This window comes from Macaca mulatta, chromosome 10 (genome assembly GCF_049350105.2).
Source record: "Macaca mulatta isolate MMU2019108-1 chromosome 10, T2T-MMU8v2.0, whole genome shotgun sequence".
In the NCBI taxonomy this organism is placed as follows: Eukaryota; Metazoa; Chordata; class Mammalia; order Primates; family Cercopithecidae; genus Macaca; species Macaca mulatta.
Genome location: NC_133415.1, coordinates 87,419,515 through 87,440,485, shown reverse-complemented (window position 1 = coordinate 87,440,485; position 20,971 = coordinate 87,419,515). Strand labels below are relative to the sequence as shown.

At 42.5% G+C, this 20,971-nt stretch overlaps 1 protein-coding gene and 1 long non-coding RNA gene across 6 annotated transcripts in view; one reads left to right on the top strand and one right to left on the bottom strand.

The window, feature by feature from the left end:
• PIGU (phosphatidylinositol glycan anchor biosynthesis class U) overlaps positions 1-20,971 on the top strand; it is a 109,468-nt gene that overhangs the window by 16,405 nt on the left and 72,092 nt on the right. For 4 of the 5 annotated variants that reach the window (XM_077951534.1, XM_028828342.2, XM_001104089.5 and 1 more), the window contains 4 exons: positions 5,532-5,591; positions 6,696-6,758; positions 13,969-14,078; positions 17,206-17,306. In XM_077951534.1, the coding sequence (XP_077807660.1) occupies positions 5,532-5,591; positions 6,696-6,758; positions 13,969-14,078; positions 17,206-17,306 (334 nt within the window). The remainder of the gene's footprint in view (positions 1-5,531; positions 5,592-6,695; positions 6,759-13,968; positions 14,079-17,205; positions 17,307-20,971) is intronic. The other variant, XM_077951532.1, reaches the window with a different exon arrangement.
• The window catches only part of LOC144332094 (uncharacterized), a 38,158-nt gene that overhangs the window by 2,314 nt on the left and 14,873 nt on the right, over positions 1-20,971 (bottom strand). The window lies entirely within an intron of this gene.

Sequence of the window (20,971 nt, the reverse complement as noted above, 5' to 3'; positions counted from 1 at the left end):
CTTTGTCCTTGAAGCATTTACCAATTTGTAAGTGACACAGGCAGAGAAGCAGAACAGAAATTGACTGGCTAGAGACCAAGAAGTTCAGCAGAGCTATTGGCAGTCTCAGGGTGCTGGGGAAATAAAAATTTGAGTGCAGGACCAGCCAAAATGGCAAGGCTTTGGTAAAGGGCTTGCCTTTAGGCTGGAACTTCTGAAGGACTACACTCTAGGAGTAAGGATAGACCAATATAGACTAGTTTTACGAAGACTAAATCCAGCTTCAAATTAGCTCAGTCCCTAAAGTGAAACAACTATATTGTAATTACCAGCTTAAAGAAATCTTTTTCAGAATAAAATACACTCATCTGAGCTGCTGTAGTTTTTCATACACAATATCTGTCATTCAATAAAACATTGCTAATCATTGACTGGGCATGGTGGCTCACACCTGTAATCCCAGTACTTTGGGAGGCCGAGGCTGGTGGATCACCTGAGGTCAGGAGTTCAAGACCAACCAGAGCAACGTAGTGAAACCCTGTCTCTACTAAAAGTACAAAAATTAGGCATGGTGGTGCATGCCTGTAATTCCAGCTGCTTGGGAGGCTGAGGCAGGAGAATCACTTGAACCTGGGAGACAGGTTGCGGTGAGCTGAGTTCACACCACTGCACTCCAGACTGGATGACAGAGTGACTCCTTCTCAAAAAAAAAAAAGGAAAAACATTACCAAGCATAATAAGAGACAGAAAAAAAATAGACAAAAAAAACAGATTTACAGGTGATTTAGATATTGAAGTTATCAAACTACTTGGACTTTAAAATAGCTGTGATCAGCCAGATGCAGTGGCTCACGCCTGTAATACCAGCACTTTGGGAGGCCAAGGTGGGCAGATAACTTAAGGCCAGGAGTTCAAAACCAGTCTAGCCAACATGGTAAAACTCTGTTTCTACTAAAAATACAAAAATTAGTCAGACATGGTGGCATACGCCTGTAATCCTAGCTACTCAGGAGGCTGACGTGGGAGAATCACTTGAACCTGGGCGCTTGAACCTGGGAGGAGGAAGTTGCAGTGAGCCGAGATCGCGCCACTGCATTCCAACCTGGGTGACAGAGCAAGACTCCGTCTCAAAAAAAAAAAAAGAATGTATAGATGAGTTTAGCAGCAGATTACACAAAGCTAAAGAGAGGATTAGTAATATGGAAGATAAAGTCTGTTGAAAATACCTAGATTGAAGCTTGAAGAGAAAAGGATAGAAAACAGAAGAAAAAAAAAAAAAGTAAGAGATCTGAAACTCAGTAAAACAGCCCAACTTATACATCAGTGGAGTTCTAGAATGGGAGAAGAGACGGAATGGGGCAGAATCAGTATTTGAGGAGATTATGGGTGAAATTTTGTTCAAAATTTACTAAGATTTTTATTCAGAAAGCTCTACAAAACCAAGTAGGAGGAAGTCGAAGAAAAACATAGGTAATTTTGAACATAAGTTCAAAATAAAAATGCTCAGGCCGGGCACGGTGGCTCATGCCTGTAATTGTAGCACTTTGGGAGGCCAATCCAGGCAGATCACGAGGTCAGGAGTTTGAGACCATCCTGGCTAAGACAGTGAAACCCCATCTCTACTAAAAATACAAAAAATTAGCTGGGCGTGGTGGCACGTGCCTGTAGTCCCAGCTACTCGGGAGGCTGAGAAAGGAGAATGGCATGAACCTGGGAGGTGGAGGTTGCAGTGAGCTGAGATCGTGCCACTGCACTCCAGCCTGGGGATAGAGTGAGACTCCGTCTCTAAATCAATCAATCAATCAATCAATCAATCAGTCAATCAGTCACATCTTAGGTCAGGTGCAGTGGCTCATGCCTGTAATCCTAAAACTTTGGGAGGCTGAGGCAGGCGGATTGCTTGAGCCCAGGAGTTCAAGACCAGCTTGGGCAACATGGCGAAACTCTGTCTCTACAAAAAATACAAAAATTATGTGGGTGTGGTGGCGCACATCTGTAGTCTCACCTACTCAGGAGGGCAAGGTAGGGGGGTCACCTGAGTCTGGGAGGTCAAGGCTTCAGTGAGTCATGATCATGCCACTGCACTCCTGCCTGGCCAACAGAGTGAGACTGTCTCAGAAAAAAAAAAAAAAACTCAAAAACAAAAACAAAAAATTTTTCATATAAGGACACAGAAAGGTGGAAAGTAAAATGACAGAAAAAAACTGTATTATGCCAACAGTCCAAAGAGGCTGATGTAATTATACTATCAGATCAAGAATATTTTAAGACAAGAAACCTTACTAGAGATGAAGAGGATTATTTTATAATGATAAAAAGATCACTGCACCCAGAAGATATAGTAATTCTACATAGAACTGCATCTAAGAGACAGGGTCAGTCCGGGCACGGTGGCTCAAGCCTGTAATCCCAGCACTTTGGGAGGCCGAGACGGGCGGATCACGAGGTCAGGAGATCGAGACCATCCTGGCTAACACGGTGAAACCCCATCTCTACTAAAAAATACAAAAAACTAGCCGGGCGCGGTGGCGGGCGCCTGTAGTCCCAGCTACTCCGGAGGCTGAGGCAGGAGAATGGTGTAAACCCGGGAGGCGGAGCTTGCAGTGAGCGGAGATCCGGCCGCTGCACTCCAGCCTGGGCGACAGAGCGAGACTCCATCTAAAAAATTAAAAAAATAAAAAAAAAAGAGACAGGGTCTCACTCTGTTGCCCGGGCTGGAATGCAGTGACACAAACAGGCTCACTGCAGCCTCCACCTCTCTGGGCTCAAGCAATTCTCCCAACTCACCCTCCCAAGAAGCTTGGATTACAGGTGCATGCTAGCTCAGCCAGCTAATTTTTAAAATATTTTATAGAGGCACGGTTCCACTATGTTGTCCAGGCTGTTCTCAAATGCCTAGGCTTGGGTGATCCTCCCACCTTAGCCCCACAAAGTGCTGAGATTACAGGCATGAGCCACTGTGCCTGACTGGGTGATTTTTAACATCCCTCTTTCAGTCAGTGATAGAACAAACAGACCAAAAAAGTTAATAAGGATATAGAAGATTTGAACAAATCATTAGCAAACTGAACCTACATGTCATATAGAATGATGCAGCCATAGGTGTTAGTATGCATATTCGAATGTACCTGCAGTACTTATCGAAGTTGACCATATAATGGATCGTTAAGCAAGTCACAACACATTTTAAATGATTGCAATCATATAGTGTATTTTCTATTACCACAATAGAGTTAAGCCAGAAAGAAATTACAAAAATATAAAAAGAATGGGAGGCCAAGGCAGGTGGATCATGAGGTCAGGAGATCGAGACCAGCCTGGCCAACATAGTGAAACTCCATCTCTACTGAAAATACAAAAAAAATTAGGCCGGGTGCAGTGGCTCACACCTGTAATCCCAGCACTTTGGGAGGCTGAGGCAGGTCAGGAGTTTGAGACCAGCCTGGCCAAGATGGTGAAACCCCGTCTCTACTAAAAATACAAAAATTAGCCAGGTGCGGTGCACGCGGCTGCAATCCCAGCTACTTGGGAGGCTGGGGCAGGAGAATCACTTGAACCTGGGAGGTGGAGGTTGCAGTGAGCCGAGATTATGCCACTGCCCTCTAGCCTGGGCAACAGAGCAAGACTCCATCTCAAACAAACAAACAAACAAAAATGGCCGGGCACGATGGCTCACACCTGTAATCTCAGCACTATGGGAGGCTGAGGTGGGTGGATCCCCTGAGATGGGGAGTTCGAGACTAGCCTGACCAACATGGAGAAACCCTGTCTCTACTAAAAATACAAAATTAGCCAGGCGTGGTGGCTGAGGCAGGAGAATTGCTTGAACCCAGGAGGTGGAGGTTGCGGTGAGCTGAGATCGTGCCATTGCACTCCAACCTGAGCAACAACAGTGAAACCCCATCTCAAAATAAATATATAAATAATTTAAAAAATTAGCCAGGCGTGGTGACTGGCACCTGTAATCCTAGCTACTGGGGAGGCTGAGGCAGGAGAATCATTTGAACCGTGGAGGCAGAGGTTGCAACAAGCGAGATCATGCCACTGCACACCAGCCCTGGCAACAGTGCGAGACTGTGTCTCAAAAAAAAAAAAAAAGAAAAAAGAAAACTCCTAAGTATTTGGAAATTGAGCATGGTACATTTTAAAGTAGTCTCAAAGAAGAAATGTTACTGGCAATTAGAATATATTTTCAATTGAATGATATTGAAGAAAATGGCTGGGCGCAGTTGCTCCCACCTGTAATGCCAGCAGTTTGGGAGTCTGAGGCAGGTGGATCACTTGAGGTTAGGAGTTCCAGACCAGCCTGAGCAACATGGTGAAACCCCGTCTCTACTAAAAATCCAAAAATTAGCTGGGCATGGTGGCAGGCGTCTGTAAGCCCAGGTACTTGGGAGGCTGAGGCAGGAGAATCACTTGAACCCAGGAGGCAGAGGTTGCAGTGAGCCAAGATCATGTCATTGCACTCCAGCCTGGGTGACAGAACAAGACTCCATCTCAAAAAAACCCAACATCAAAACTCGTGTGATGCAACTAAATCCATACTCGTAGGAAAATGTATTGCCTTAAACAATAAAAAATGAAATACTATGAACAATTTTGTCAGTAAGCTTGAAAATTTAGATGAAATGGACAAATTCCTAGAAAAACACAACTTACCTAAATTGACAAAGAAAAAACAGCAAATCTGAATGTTTTATCTGTGAAAGAAATTGAATCTATAATTTAAAGTCTTCTCTCAAAATCCAGGCAGAGATGGCTTCACAGTGAGTGCACTTTCCCAAATCTTTGAGGAAGAAATAACATTAGTCTTTTCTGAATTGTTCTCAAGAAAATAAATAAAAAATATTATACAAACTTATCAGAGAACAGAAGAAGCTCATTTTGTGAGTGAAATGAAGTCAGCAATCTTGTTCTGTTGTAGAATTCCCCTTGGCTATTATATATGTCTTAGAACTACAATTCACTTCTTACCTTTAGTATGTTGACTTTTTTTTTTTGAGACGGAGTCTTGCTCTGTTGCCCAGGCTGGAGGGCAGTGGCGCGACACCGGCTCACTGCAAGCTCTGCCTCCCGGATTCAGGCCATTCTCCTGCCTCAGCCTCCTGAGTAGCTGGGACTACAGGCACCCGCCACCATGCCCGGCTAATTTTTTTGTATTTTTAGTAGAGACGGGATTTCACCATGTTAGTTTCCATCTCCTGACTTCGTGATCCGCCCGCTTCGGCCTCCCAAAGTGCTGGGATTACAGGTGTGAGCCACCACGCCCGGCCAGTGCGTTGACTATTCTTTAATGGATATTTAACACATCAGACTTTATTTCCTTTACTCAATTCAACAGATAGTCCCAGCAGCACAAAATGGTCCAGTGATACGAAATTATTCTCCACCATATGCACACTGGCCAGCTGGCATAGAACAGTATTCCAGGAAGGAGAATACTGGCATAATAGTTTGCTGACATAATAGTTTTCTCCCCACTCCCTACTCTGGAAACTGGTAATAGTAAGGTTTAACTTATTTTTTTTACATGTCTGTTTTTTTTTCTGCAGACTCCATTGATAATATACCTCTTTCATTTCCTAATTGACTATGCTGAATTGGTGTTTATGGTAAGTAACCTTCCATATAAAATTGGTATGTATATATTTTTAAATTTTATGGTTTATTCTCTCTCTCTCTGTCTCTTTTTTTTTTTCTTTTCTGAGATGCGGTCTCACTGTGTTGCCCAGGCTGGTCTTAAACTCCTGGACTTAAGTGGTCCTCCCATTTCAGCCTCTTCAGCTGCTGGGAACTGCTGGACTTTAGTGGTCCTCCCATTTCAGCCTCTTCAGCTGCTGGGACTATGGGCACATGCCACAGTGCCCAGCTTGTCATCTTTTTTTTTTTTAAGAAAAAAAAAATCTACCTTAGGAACACAGGAGTTTCTCAGAAAATAAAAGCAAAAATTTATGTCTTTACTTTGAATTCATGGAACTGTGGCAGTATTATGGAAGTGTGAGGAATAGTTTCTGATGTGTAACCAGTTCCAAATACTTACTCTTTTTAGAATTTGGTTTCTGGGCTATATATAGTCTTGCATTTTCTAGCTCCGAGATTCTGTGATCGGCTTTAATTGTGATGCCAGTGTGGAGGGCATTCTGAATTTCCTAAGCATTTTGCCAAGAGATTCTGTGAGTCATTATGGAAGAAGAGGACAGGCTTGAGGCTTTCAGGGGCGAGAAGCTTCAGAATTGAGATGACAGGTCTATGTTTTGAGAGCATAGCAATTTGAAACTGTTGTCTGGCATTGAAAATTTGAGTGAAGAAATACCCAGGAAGCCCACTGAGGTCTTCCTTAGTAATTATAACGAATGCTATTTATTGAGGACCTACTGTGTATGCTAGGCACTTGACATACATCAGGCCTGCAAAGCAGTGGGTATTATTTCCATTTTACAAAAAGTGTAAGTAACTTGCAGTTCTAGAGCAGATGTGGGCCACTAAACTGAAGTGAACCTAGATGGGTCCTGATCCTCAGGGATTTCTAGTTCACTCTCCCTGAATGGGCCTTATCTTTGGGTAGTCAAAGTGAGGGTTGAAGTTCTGCCTGATTGTAAGAGTCCAGTACTGGGTAGTCCATCACTATCTCAAAACTCCAAGCCCTGGTAGCACTCTAGTACTCTTACACTTACTAACTGTGTTCTGTTTCCTGTTATTTGTCTTTCTTTTGACAGATAACTGATGCACTCACTGCCATTGCCCTGTATTTTGCAATCCAGGACTTCAATAAAGTTGTGGTAAGTAGTTTGTGGGTGGGACAACGCTGGTGGAATTTGGTAACCTTCTGGTCTTTGTTATTACAAAGAATCAAAGATCTTATACTTAAGGATCTGGCTGCTTTAAAGTGCTAGGAAGTGATGGTGAGAATTCTGGCCTGTTGAGCCAACCGTGGAATGATCAACCCCAAACCCACAAGACAGCTTTACTAACAGATAAAGAAGGGTCAGCTTCATCTAATCTATGTAGCTTATTTATTTATTTATTTATTTTTTTGAGACAGAGTCTCGCTGTGTCACCCAGGCTGGAGTGCAGTGGTGCGATCTCAGCTCACTGCAAGCTCCGCCTCCCGGGTTCACGCCATTCTGCCATTCTCCTGCCTCAGCCTCCCAAGTAGCTGGGACTACAGGCGCCCGCCACCTCGCCCGGCTAGTTTTTTGTATTTTTAGTAGAGACGGGGTTTCACCATCTTAGCCAGGATGGTCTCGATCTCCTGACCTCGTGATCCACCCGTCTCGGCCTCCCAAAATGCTGGGATTACAGGCTTGAGCCACCGCGCCCGGCCATCTATGTAGCTTATTAATAACTATTAATATCCACATACCTGTGCAAGTTCAGACTTCTGGAGTAGCGCTGAACAACAGTTATATTATCTGTCATTAATGAGGACCCTTAAAAATCTTCCAGTCCTTTCACCAGTCTTTTTTTTTTTTTTTTTTTTCTTGCAAAGGAAGAGAAATACAGCTTTTAAGTCACTGTTACGCCTATCTGAGGTAAAATTGGATTCTCAGTGTCATTTCTGTCTCCCTGCAGAAAGTAATCTTAATTGGAAAATTTAGCATGTATTAAATGCCTGAGATAAACTTCAGTCTTAATCCATATGTAATAGCCAAGGGGAATTGCATAGTGGGACCATTCTTCTTTTCCTGGGATCTGAGAAAGTTAACAGATTAATCTTCTGTACCACCCATGTAGTTATATGGCTACAATACTCCTTGATTGGCTGGGAGCCACTGACAGAGAAGATTTAGGCTGGGGTGAAATAAGGCTGCATCTCATTGGCATTGAATGTTTGTGGTTCATTTTAGCTTTTGTTACTAATAAAACCAGAAATAGCAGTCTGCTTTTCTGTGTCACTGGTCATCAGTGACAGATGAAGCTGGTGAATTCTAGAATTTTAGACCTCAGAGAGATTTTTAAAAATATCTAGACTGAGGGTTCTTAACTTGGGGTTCATTTATAGCCTTAATGGGCCTATGAAACCATGGAAATGGTATGAAGAATTATATGTGTATGTGCGTATGTCATTGTTACTGAGAGTTCATAGCTGTTATTAGTGTGCAGTCTTTGATTCTTCCTGTAAAATTAAGAACTATATTTTAGAGACTTAGTATCACCAAGACCAGGGAGTACATATCTTTTGTTTTTTGTTTTTTTTTTTTTTTTTTGGAGACGGAGTCTCACTCTGTGGCCCAGGCTGGAGTGCAGTGGCCGGATCTCAGCTCACTGCAAGCTCCGCCTCCCGGGTTCACGCCATTCTCCTGCCTCAGCCTCCCGAGTAGCTAGGACTACAGGTGCCCGCCACCTCGCCCGGCTAGTTTTTTGTATTTTTTAGTAGAGACAGGGTTTCACCGTGTTAGCCAGGATGGTCTCGATCTCCTGACCTCGTGATCCACCCGTCTCGGCCTCCCAAAGTGCTGGGATTACAGGCTTGAGCCACCGTGCCCGGCCGGGAGTACATATCTTAAACTAATGGAGCATATCTTGAAAACTTTAGGGGCTGAGATGAAATGCTTTAATGGGATTCTCTTGAGGGCCATAGATGAAATAATTGGGCATGGGATTCATAAGCTGAGGAATTCAGAGATAAATTAGCAGTGACTTTCTTCTTCTCTGAGATAGGTTGGGTAGTTAGACAGTCTCTACCAATAATACAAAGATTAGCTGAGTGTGATGGCGTGCACCTGTAATCCCAGCTACTTGGGAGGCTGAGGCATGAGAATCATTTGAACCAGGGAGGTGGAGATTGCAGTGAGCCAGGATCCCGCCGCTGTCTGTATCTCAAAAAAAATAAAAATAAAAAAAAATAAAAGAGTAGGGAAAAAATAAACCGGGGTGTGTGCATATATATATATGTGAGATATGTATGTGTGTGTGCACGTATATATATGTGAGAGATATATATGTGTGTGTATGATATAGATACGAATATCTGAAGGAGGATTTATAGCTTTCATCTAAGATCACAATTACCCAGATCTTAATAACCAAAATATAAAACAAAATGTGTTTTAATGGAAGTTGATTAGATGCTAATGCCATATGTATTTTTTTTCCCTGCTCAGTTCTCATTAAAAAAACTTCCCACGCTCCCCAATTAAAACAGTTTTTTGCTGAAGACCAGCCTGGGCAACATAGTGGGACCCTGTCTCTACAAAAATTTTTTTAAAAAATTAGCCAGGAGGCCGGGCGCGGTGGCTCAAGCCTGTAATCCCAGGACTTTGGGAGGCCGAGATGGGCGGATCACGAGGTCAGGAGATCGAGACCACCCTGGCTAACCCGGTGAAACCCCATCTCTACTAAAAAATACAAAAAAACTAGCCGGGTGTGGTGGCGGGCGCCTGTGGTCCCAGCTACTTGGGAGGCTGAGGCAGGAGAATGCCGTAAACCTGGGAAGTGGAGCTTGCAGTGAGCTGAGATCCAGCCACTGCACTCCAGCCTGGGCGACAGAGCGAGACTCCGTCTCAAAAAAAAAAAAAAAAAAAAAAAAAAAAAAAAAAAAATTAGCCAGGAGTGGTGGTATGTGCCTGAGGTCCCAGCTACTCTGGAGGCTGAGACAGGAGGATGGCTTGAGCAAGGGAGGTCACAGCTGCAGTGAGCTGTGGTCGTGCCACTGCACTCCCGCCTGAGTGACAGAGTGAAACACTGTCTCAAAACAATTTTTAATGGTAGAGGTGGTTTATGAGGAAGCAATGAAACTAGGTTTCAGTTAATTGCCTAACAAAGTCAGGTTTCAATGTCAATAGGAGAGATGCCTTTAATTTAGAGCACCAATAATTTTAATTCATTTGTTATTTCTGAGTTTATTTGGAAATATATAGAGATTTTTGGGGTTTTTTTCCTTGCATGATTTAAAGAGGGAGAGAGAAAGCCAAATGATCTTGTCAATACCCTGGTTTTTAGTGCACCAAGACATTCTGGTATCACCAAGACTGAAGTAAAATTTGGAGTGTTTTTGTTTTTCCACTTTTAGAGTTCAGACTATTAGAACATTAGGTTTCTTCATCAGAATAGGAGTTTTATGTGTTCTGTGTCAAAAATTAACTCATTCTAAATGGCAGATTTTGATGATACTAACATACTACTGTTGATTTAGATTGGATAGCAGCATGTCTTCCTCTAAATCTTCTCCCCTTTGTCAGAAGGGTTCATATCACATAGTCTGGGAAGTATTTAAATCTTGGTGGGATTTGAGTCTTTTTATCCTTGGTAATGAAACTGTGTCTACACACAGATGCATCCGGGAGAACTATAGGGCAGAGACGGGACTGCACCCCCACCTCCTCTCCAGCTGTTAGCGTGCGGGCTGAATGCCAATGGTGACCAGTTGGTTATCATGACATTTTACATCTATCTCACTTGACAAAAACAATGTTAGTCTAGTCTGTCCTTTGCTGAGATGATGCTTCTTGTTTGGAACTCAGAATTTGTGTTAAGAGAGCTGCAGGTGGTTTGATAATGGGTGATAAAAACCTGTGTCCCCTTAATATGCTTAGCGGGTTGTAAATTTGGAGGCTAGACTCCTAAATTTGGAATGTGCTGAGGCTAACAGTTGGAGAGGAGTAGGGGCAGGGATGGAGTGTTTCCTCTCCTCCACCCCACCATAGTTTTGGGGAACGCAAATGAAAGTAGATGCAGCTTCAATGATTAGAAAAAGCCCTTTATAGCCGGGCGCTGTGGCTCACGCCTGTAATCCGAACACTTTGGGAGGCTGAGGCGGGCAGATCACAAGGTCAGGAGTTCAAGACCAACCTGACCAACATGGTGAAACCCCATCTCTACTAAAAGTACAAAAATTAGCCGAGTGTGGTGGCAGGTGCCTGTTAATCCCAGCTACTCAGGAGGCTGAGACAGGAAAATCGCTTGAACCTGGGAGGCGGAGGTTGCAGTGAGCTGAGATCCCAACACTGCACTCCAGCCTGGCGACAGAGCAAGACTTGTCTCCCAAGGAAAAAAAAAAGAAAATGCCCTTTATTTGAAATAGGGGAATTATGTCCTTGTAAAACCTATGTTTCAAGGGACAAGGAAAGGGCTGTATAGAGGAGTGGGTGGAAAGAAAGGAAGACTTCACCCTGGATATTTTTTTAAATTAAAACATTTTAATTTTTTCATATAACATACATATGGAAAAGCATACCATCTGTCTACAAGCTGATTAGTGATCACAAAGGTAAGATATCCAGGTCACTACCCTTCACATCACTTTTAATCTCTCCTGTCATTGTTTTTAATCTTATCATTGTCAAGACTAATGAATGTATCTGGAAATATTGATCTTCAGATTTTAATGTGTACTCTAACTTCATTTTATATTTTATTGAGGGGTGTGCATGTGTGTGTGTGTGTGTGCGCGTGCACAAGTGTGTATAATTTTAAAAATTTCCATTGATTTTAGCCACTTTCCTGTCTCTAGCTGGATGCAATAGGGATTTTTAAAAGGGATTTTGTCTACACTTAGGGGAGCTGATATTGGGCCTATGAGGAGAGCCGTAACAGTGCCTGTACTGGTGAAATTGAGGGAGACAAGAAAGCTGAGAATGTGGGGATTGTTGATCTCTGTGCCTTCCCACCTGGAGACTCCTTTCAGATCTTTCTGTTTTAAAGTATTTGAGAAGATTGTGGTTATAAGGAAGTACTTATCTTCCATTGCTGGCACAGTGTCACCTTTGCCCAAGATGTATACATCCCTGGTAGCTGCTTTGTTCTCTCAGTGCAGCACTGCTGGCTGGCTTCCAGCCTGGGGAATGGGTCTGCATTCCCACCTGTCTCTCTGGTTGCCCTAGATGAACTCCATTCCTTTCTCACAGCCTTCTTTGTGGATCTCACATCCAGGTGGCCTTGTTTTTGCTGCAGAACTCTCGACCTCTTAGCTAGTGAGGCCTCCTTCCTGCTACCACTGCTGCAGCTGTCCTCACTAAGCACTTGATTGCTGAGCCAGCCCCCTTCTTTGTGATAAAAGCACCTTGGTTTATATTTTGTCCTTTTAATTAAACAACCCCAGCTGTGAATGGCACCATAAATCTTACTGGTAATTCCCACCACTTAACTTGGACTCTGCCAACTGTGAGAAGAACAGAGATGATCAAAGGGAGGTTTTTGAAGTTTGTTTCAGGTTTTTAGATTAAGCCTTTACCTAAACCTATGCAAGAAATCTATTCCTGTGATGACTTCTTGATTTTCTTTTGAACTGAAAGATAGTCTTCTAAAAATATTTTTTGGTTAATTTTTTTTTTTTAATTTTGAAAGACCTAAGACATGCAAAAATAAATAAAGCGTAGTATATACTTTTGAACCTATTTTCAGGCTGAAAAAAATTTACTCCTACAGCTCTCTCTCTCTCTCATACTTTCATCTCCCTATTTCCCCTCCTACCCAGTACCACTGTTCTGGATCTAGTGGTTATCATCCACACACATGGCCTTGACTTTTACTATATATGTTACTAAATAACACATAGTATTATTTTATGTGCTTTTAACTTTGTGTAAATGGCACAATGCAGTATATATTCTAGTGTGATTTGCTTTTTACATCATTAAATTTTTATTTTTATTTTTTTATTTTTATTTTTTTTAATTTTTTTTTTTTTTGATTTTTTTGTTTGTTTGTTTTTTTGTTTTTGAGGAGTCTCACTTTGTCTCCCAGGCTGGAGTGCGGTGGCGCGATCTCAGCTCACTGCAAGCTCCGCCTCCCGGGTTCACGCCATTCTCCTGCCTCAGCCTCCCAGTAGCTGGGACTACAGGCGCCCGCCACCACGCCCGCCTAATTTTTTGTATTTTTAGTAGAGACGGGGTTTCACCGTGTTAGCCAGGATGGTCTCGATCTCCTGACCTCGTGATCCGCCCGCCTTGGCCTCCCAAAGTGTTGGGATTACAGGCGTGAGCCACCTCGCCCGGCCACATCATTAAATTTTTAATCATTCATAGTTAAGCACTAGCTATCTTGGCTCCTCTTAAATACTCTGTTTTCTAATAGATGGCAGCATTGATTTTATATTGTCTAAATGACATTCTTTGATCATTAAATCAACAGGGCCACCAGTTTTGGGTTGAGAGGCTTTCTCATCTATATTCTGACCCATGTTTGCTTATAAGGTTGCCTACCTTTTTTTCATTCTGGAACACACCCATGAACTTGTTGGGACCCACCAGCGGAAGGCAAGAGCTTTCCACCCCCATCCCGCTCCCTATTAACTATCCAGCTGCCCACCCACACCCAGCTTTCCTCCTCTTGATCATCATGGCCATTCTACACCTCCTCCGTGGAAGTAAAACATAACCCAAGATACTGTGACATTTGGGATCATTCTACCTTGCTTGAAAATACTTCTTCATGGATGGAACTTTGGAGTCTTTAGGCCACTGATGATAACTCTTCAAATGGCTAAGAACTTTGCTTTGCCAGCAAGTCATTCATTTGGCCATTCAACAGACATTTATTGTTTGTCCACTGTGCCAGGTGTTAGTCATACATGGTAAGCAAATAAACATGGTCCTTGCCCTCATGGAACTCTTAGTGTAGTGAGGGAGACAGACATTAGTCAATCATATAAATAAGTGAAAAAGTTAACTGTGAACAATGCTATGAAAAAACATATATAATAGGGGGATTTTACCTGGGTGTGGGGTGGTGAGGGAAAGTGTGCCTTCCTAAGGAAATGATGATTTAACTGAGATCTAAGGACCATGTGGGAGTTAACTAGGGAAAGAGAAGAATAAATTATTCCAGGTCAATGCAAAGGTCTGGGAACAGGAGGGACACAGCATGTTCATGGTGCTGGCACCCAGAAAGGGGAAGGGGAGGGGCAAGTGTGAGACGAGCCTGGGGAGGTAGGGCCAGACCAGCAGGGCCATGTGGGCCATGGAAAGCACTTTTGTCTTCAGCATAAAAACAATGGGAAGTGAATTATTTCCTGTGTTTTATCTTTTCCTTTTTTTTTTTTTTTTCTAGTTTAAAAAGCAGAAACTCCTCCTAGAACTGGACCAGTATGCCCCAGATGTGGCTGAACTCATCCGAACCCCTATGGAAATGCGTTACATCCCTCTGAAAGTGGCCCTGTTGTAAGTATTCCCTGACAAAACAAGGCTTAGTGCCAACAAATGCGAGGAAAATCTGATGAGACTTTCCCATGTCGTTTGTTTTATTTTTGGAGATTTGCAATCTTAGTCATCAAGTATTTGCTGTAGTTCTGTTGCACAACTGGGTTCTGTTGTTCTGGCCAGCAAAAGAGACAGAGCCATTCTGTCTCTCTTGGGACAAAGACTCACACAGGGCTGTGTACAATCAAACCCTTCACAAATGCTTTTTGACTCCGTGCTGATCTGGGTTCCAGCCTACTTATAACCAGTGTTTCTAAAGAAAAAGTTTTTCAATTGTGATGTATAGATTGAATAAAAGTTTGGTTTTTATGTGACTGCCGTTTCAAGCAGCTCTTATGTTTCACGTACAGTATAGTCCCCCATTTGTAGCTCATAAAACTGAAGTGCCAAACAGATGCATTCCAGCTGGGTGACCCATGTGGAAGGCTGGAACTTATTGAGGCTCTGTGAAAGAATTCTCCAGGGAGTATCCAGTGCTACCGTTAAGTTGTACTCTTTTGGGTTATTCCCATTTATCTTCCTGAGATAGGCAAATGTGAATAATTATTATAATTATTCAATCCACTAACAGTCATTGAATATTAATAATATACCAGTTTCTAGGGATATACAGTAAACAAGACAAACAAGTTTCCTTGTGGAAAAACACGCCCTTAGAACTTCAGAATTATAAGGGGCCTTGTGAGACTCGTTTACTCAACCTTCTGCCTTGTGTGTGGATTTCCTATTCCCTGTTAGATGTCTACGCAGCTGCTGCTTGAATGTCACCTGCTATTTAGAAATGGCTTTTTTTTCTTCCCACCAAATAGTTTTAGACTATCAGTTCTAATCTATGTATTTCAGAAATCTTGGTGGGATCTACCTTAATAGAACCAGAAATTTAGCAACTTTATGAATCCCTTATGGACTTATATGTGTCCTGGGGGTAGTTTTGTAATAGCAGCAGCTGTTTCTTTAAAGATTAAGTAACAAGCCTGTCTGTAATTGCTGAAAAAAACCACCAGCAATTTCTAGGCCTTTGGCTGTAGGACTGCTAATCTCACAGTCGTGGGAGGTATTGGATTTAAGGTCTTTACTTGTGAATAATAATCATCATCTCTTCCTGAGACACTGGCATGTTTCTTCCTATCTGATAACCAGAATTATGTAACTAGTCTATCTTTTCACTTTGTCTGCCAGGAAACTCAGAGCCGAATTTGAAGCTGATTACTATAGTGCTGTAGAATACCCATTTGGTGGTCCTTCCATTGCCTTTACTGTCTTGTTTTATTTATGTTTTCCTTGCTCTTGATTATTTACTCATTTATTTATTTTGAGATGGAGTCTCGCTCTGTTGCCCAGGCTGGAGTGCAGTGGCACAATCTCGACTCACTGCAACCTCCACCTCCCGGGTTCAAGCGATTCTCCTGCCTCAGCCTCGTGAGTAGCTGGGATTACAGGTACCCCCCACCACGCCTGGCTGTTTTTTGTACTTTTAGCAGAGATGGGCTTTCACCATGTTGACCAGGCTGGTCTTGAACTCCTGACCTCAAATGATCCACCCACCTCAGCCTCCCAAAGTGCTGGGATTACAGGCGTGAGTTATTTTGCCCAGCCGATTCTTTATTTCTATTTGTACTTTGCTATTATTTTTTATTATCTGTTCTTAGTTTTTTTGAGATGGAGTCTCACTCTGTCATTCAGGCTGGAGTACAGTGGTATAATCACAGCTCACTGCAGCCTCCACCTCCTGGACTCAAGTGATTATCCAACTTCAGCCTCCCAAGTATCTGGGACTACAGGTGTAGTTTTTATGTATTTTTTTTTCAGTAGAGACAGAGTCTCGCCATGTTGGCTAGGCTGGTCTCGAACTTGAGCTCAAGTGATCCACGCACTTTGGCCTCCCAAAGTTCTGGGATTACAGGTGTGAGCCACCATGCCCAGCCTATTTTTTATTATCTGTTCTCTCTCTTTTTTTTTTCTGAGACTGAGTTTCACTCTTGTTGCCCGGGCTGGAGTGTAATGGCTCCATCTCAGTTCACTGCAACCTCCGCCTCCTGGATTCAAGTGATTCTCTTGCCTCAGCCTCCCGAGTAGCTGGGATTACAGGCATGTGCCATCACGCCTGGCTAATTTTGTAGTTTTAGTAGAGACAGGGTTTCTCCATGTTGGTCAGGCTGGTCTCAAACTCCCGACCTCAGGTGCTCTGCCTGTGTTGACCTCCCAAAGTGCTGGGATTACAGGTGTGAGCCACCGCGTCTGGCTTGTTCTCATTTTAGCTGCCTCAAATCCTTTGTGGGAGCAGGATAGAAATAACTACAAACAATTTGCTATGACTATCTAAGATTTCCATACTCACAAGCATTTCGAATTCATTTTCTCAGTTCATTCCTTCCCACCTCAGGAAAACACTAGGTGTTTCAGCTTGACTCCTTCCTGGTGAGGGTCTAAATGTCCTTTGAAGTTCTGTGATGCCTGACTTGTTGAGCTCTGTAGATACTTACTCCGCCCTTGGGGTCTGGCTCAGTGGATTCTGCTTAATTGCCAAGAAGGCTGTGTCTAAGCTGCTTCAACTCTTGGATTGGCATGACCTGTGTCAGGGCTTAGGAACCTGACTGAGGAAAATGTACTTTCCTGGTTCTCAGAGGTAAATGGAGCTATTAAGATATGTGGCTCTGTGGGAATTGGTAGAATTTTATCATTTTTTGAAATCTAAAATAGTAAAAACATTTATAGAGCTAGAAAGACCTGATTTTGAATAGATTTATTTTATTAGTTTGTGAGAATTTGGGCAAGTCATTTTACCACTGAGTCTCAGTTTCCTCATCTGCAAAACTGGAATGATGTTATTGCGAGTTACAGAATCTCTGTGATTAAATACAGCAGTTTTGTATGTACCCCACAGCACAGAATAGGCAGTCCATGTTCAGTACCTTTTACTTACCAGCCCCAACCCCCACCCTATTCTCTTCTACTTGGGGGAACTCATTTCTAAGAAGCTGCCTTCCTTTGCGTAAGCTTTTAGTAAATCTCTTGGAACTTGCTGGCTGTAATGGCGAGGGTTCCTTGGTCAGGATTACTAATGCCAAATATGTTTGTTCTTCCCCAGCTATCTCTTAAATCCTTACACGATTTTGTCTTGTGTTGCCAAGTCTACCTGTGCCATCAACAACACCCTCATTGCTTTCTTCATTTTGACTACGATAAAAGGTAAGGCCCTGAAGGGAGAGTACAAAGCTCGATCCCTGATTTATACAAGATTTTGTAACACTTATGCTGTGGTTTTGTTTTTGTTTTTTTTTTTTTTTTAATGCAACACTTAAAAACATTTTAAAAAATTACACAAGTATTACAAGATTATTTAGAAAATGTAGACAAGGCAGGAGAAAAAAAATTAAAACATCTTAAAAACTTAACTGCTCAGAGAGTCACTGTTAACATAGTTTTAAAAAAAAGTTCTAGGCCAGGTGTGGTGGCTCATACCTGTAATCTCAGCACTTTGGGAAGCTGAGGCAGGAAGATCACTTGCGCCCAGCCTGGGGAGCATAGCAAGACTGTCTCTGCAAAACATAACAAATTAGCCCGGCACAGTGGCATGGACCTGTAGTCCCAACTACTCGAGAGGCTGAGGCAGGAGGATTGCTTGAGCTTGCAAGTTTGAGGCTGCAGTGAGCTGTGATCATGCCACTACACTCCAGCCTAGTTGACAGGGTGAGACCTTATCTCTTAAAAAAAATCTAAAAAGGTTCTAAAAGGCTTATGATTAGAATAGCAGCCTTCCTCTTTCTTCCTAACCCTAGTTCAGCTTCTTTGAAGCAACTGCTTTCTGGCTTTTGCTAGTATTCCGTATTTCTAAATAAGACCTTATATTGTATTTCCTGAATTACAAATTTTAGACATTATTTATTGCACTCCCATCATGGACAGTGATAAAGATTTAGCTCTTTGGGGCCAAGTACGGTGGCTCACGCCTGTAATCCCAGCACTTGGAGGCCAAGGCAGGCAGATTGCCTGAGGTCCTGAGTTCGTTACCAGTCTGACCATCATGGTGAAACCCCATCTCTACTAAAAATACAAAAAAAATTAGCTGGGCGTGGTGGTGTGTGCCTGTAATCCCAGCTACTCAGGAGGCTGAGGCAGGAGAATTGTTTGAGCCAGGCAGGTGGAGGGTGCAGTGAGCCGAGATCATGCCACTGCATTCCAGCCTGGGTGACAGAGTGAGACTCCATCTAAAAAAAAAAAAAAAAAAATTAGCTGTTTGGTACCAATATCCCCTTTTCTCCTTTGCCTGATTTTCCTATAGTAGTTACACCATAGTTTCTTGTTTGTTTGTTTTGTCTTGTTTTGTTTTCGAGACAGGGTCTCACTCTGTCACTCAGGCTGGAGTGCAGTGGCACAGTCATGGCTCTCAGAAGCCTTGACCTCCCCTACCTCGGGTGATCTTCCCACTTCAGCCTCCTGAGTAGCTAGGACTACAAGCGCCCGCCATCATGCCTGGCTAATTTTTGTATTTTTTGTAGAGATGGGGTTTTGCCATGTTGCCCAGGCTGCTGTCGAACTCCTGGACTTAAGCGATCCACCCTCCTTGGCCTCCTGAAGTGTCAGGATTACAGGCATGAACCACTGCACCTGGTCAACATCATAGTTTTTATTGAATCAATATCAGCACCTATATTTTATGACACTGTATGTGTTATTCCACTGCTGGGCATAGTAGTAACTATGACTACTTTTTTCTTCCGTGTACTACCTTTTATTTTTCCTGGGATTAGTAATTGTCTTTTATTGCTTGTTTGGTTTTTTGCTTAGTTTTTGGGTGCCAATCACTGTTTTTGTTCCCTAGTTGCTGCATTAGATCTGTCAAGTACCTAACAATGTTTTTTTTTTTCTTTTAACACTTAAACACGTCAAATAGTTTATAGGTTTTATTGTTTTTCTGGAGATTTTTCTCAGACATCTTTCATCCTACCCCAGTCTGTCCTGATTGTTCTCTGGGCCTGGTATAAAGCTGTCATACTGGAACTTACCTTCATAAATCTCCTGTTCTGTATCCCTCCTCTCCTGGATTCCTTCTCCTTTTTATTGATTTTTTTCTGTTTTTCTGAAGTACTTTCTCAGTAGTTGTCTAAGAAAGGGTGTATGAAGGCTGGGCACGGTGGCTCACACCTGTAATCCCAGCACTTTGGGAGGCCCAGGCAGGTAGATCACGAGGTCAGGAGTTTAAGACCAGCCTGGCCAAGATGGTGAAATCTCATCTCTACTAAAAACACAAAAAATTAGCCAGGCGTGGTGGTGGGCATCTGTAATCCCAGCTACTTGGGAGGCTGAGGCAGAGAACTGCTTGAACCTGGGAGGCGGAGGTTGCAGTGAGCCAAGATCGCGCCACTGCATTCCAGCCTGGGTGACAGAGTGAGACTCCGTCTCAAAAAAACAAAAAAAAAGGTTGTATGAGATATATATTTTGAGTCATTCCATGTCTAAAAAATGTCTTTCTTCTGGTTTAGCACCAAATTAATAGTTGGGTAGGATTGAGAATTCTAGACTTGAATAACTTCTCCTTTAGAATTTTGAAAGCATTGCTTCATTGTCTTCTAGTATCTTGGTAGCTATTGAGCCGTTTTATGGTCATGGATATAACCCAGTTTTTTTTTTTCTGAAATATTTAATATCTTCTGGCCAGGCACAGTGGCTCAAGCCTGTAATCCTAGCACTTTGGGAGGCTGAGGCAAGAGGATCTCTTGAGCCTAGGAGTTTAAAACCAGCCTGGGCAACATAGTAAGACCTCATCTTTACAAAAAATGAACAAAATTAGATGGGTATGGTGACATGCGCCTGTAGTCCTAGCTACTTGGGTGGCTGAGGCAGGAGGGTCACTTGAGCCCAGGAGGTTAAGACTACATTGAGCCAAGATAGTGACACTGCACTCTAGCCTGGGTGACAGAGCAAGACCCTGCCTCAAAAAAAGGAGAAGAAAAATTAAGCGTCTTCTTTTTATCCTGAATGTTTTGAAATTTTATGATGCTATGTCTGGACATGAGTCTTTTTAAATTCATTATGTGGAGCACTTGGTAGGCCCTTTCAGTATGGAAACTAGTGTCTTTAATTCTAGAGGGTGTTCCTGAACAACTTTTCCAAATTCCACCTCTGTTTTCTCTATCCTCTCGTTTTGGATGTTTATTGGATGTTAGATTTTCTTGATTGATCAAGTATGCATATTTTATTTTCTATTGTTTTTCCCATCATTTTTACTTACTTTCTCTTACTTTTTCTGGGACCTTTCCTTGTTTTTATCTTCCAGCTCCTCTATTGACTTTTTAATTTTATTTATTACATTTTTCTACATTTACACCTGGTCTCTAGTTGTTTCTTTGAGGCATCCAATTTTTATTTTATCACCACAGTATCCTCTGTTATATCTCTGATTATACATACATCTTTTCAGTTTCTATTTGTTCCAAGCATAGTCTCTTTGTTTTCCTGGTTTTTTTTTTTTTAACTGTTTGTTTTGGGAGGATTTCTTCCATATGATTTTCTTATATGTATGGCAGTCCTGGCTGTCTGTTTCTATTTAAGAGTGAGACATGGCCTGACACAATGACTCACACCTATAATCCCAGCATTTTGGGAGGCTGAGGTGGGAGGATTGCCTGAGGCCAGGAGTTCAAGACCAGCCTGGACAACATAGTGAGACCTCATCTCTCCAAAAAAAAGAAATTAGTCTGGTGTGATGGTACTTGCCTATAGTCCCAGCTACTCAGGAGGCTGAGGCAGAAGGATCGCTCGAGCCTAGGAGTTTGAGGCTGCAGTGAGCTATGATTGTGCCACTATACTCCAGCTTGGGTGACAGCCATCTGTAAAAAAATAATAATAATAAA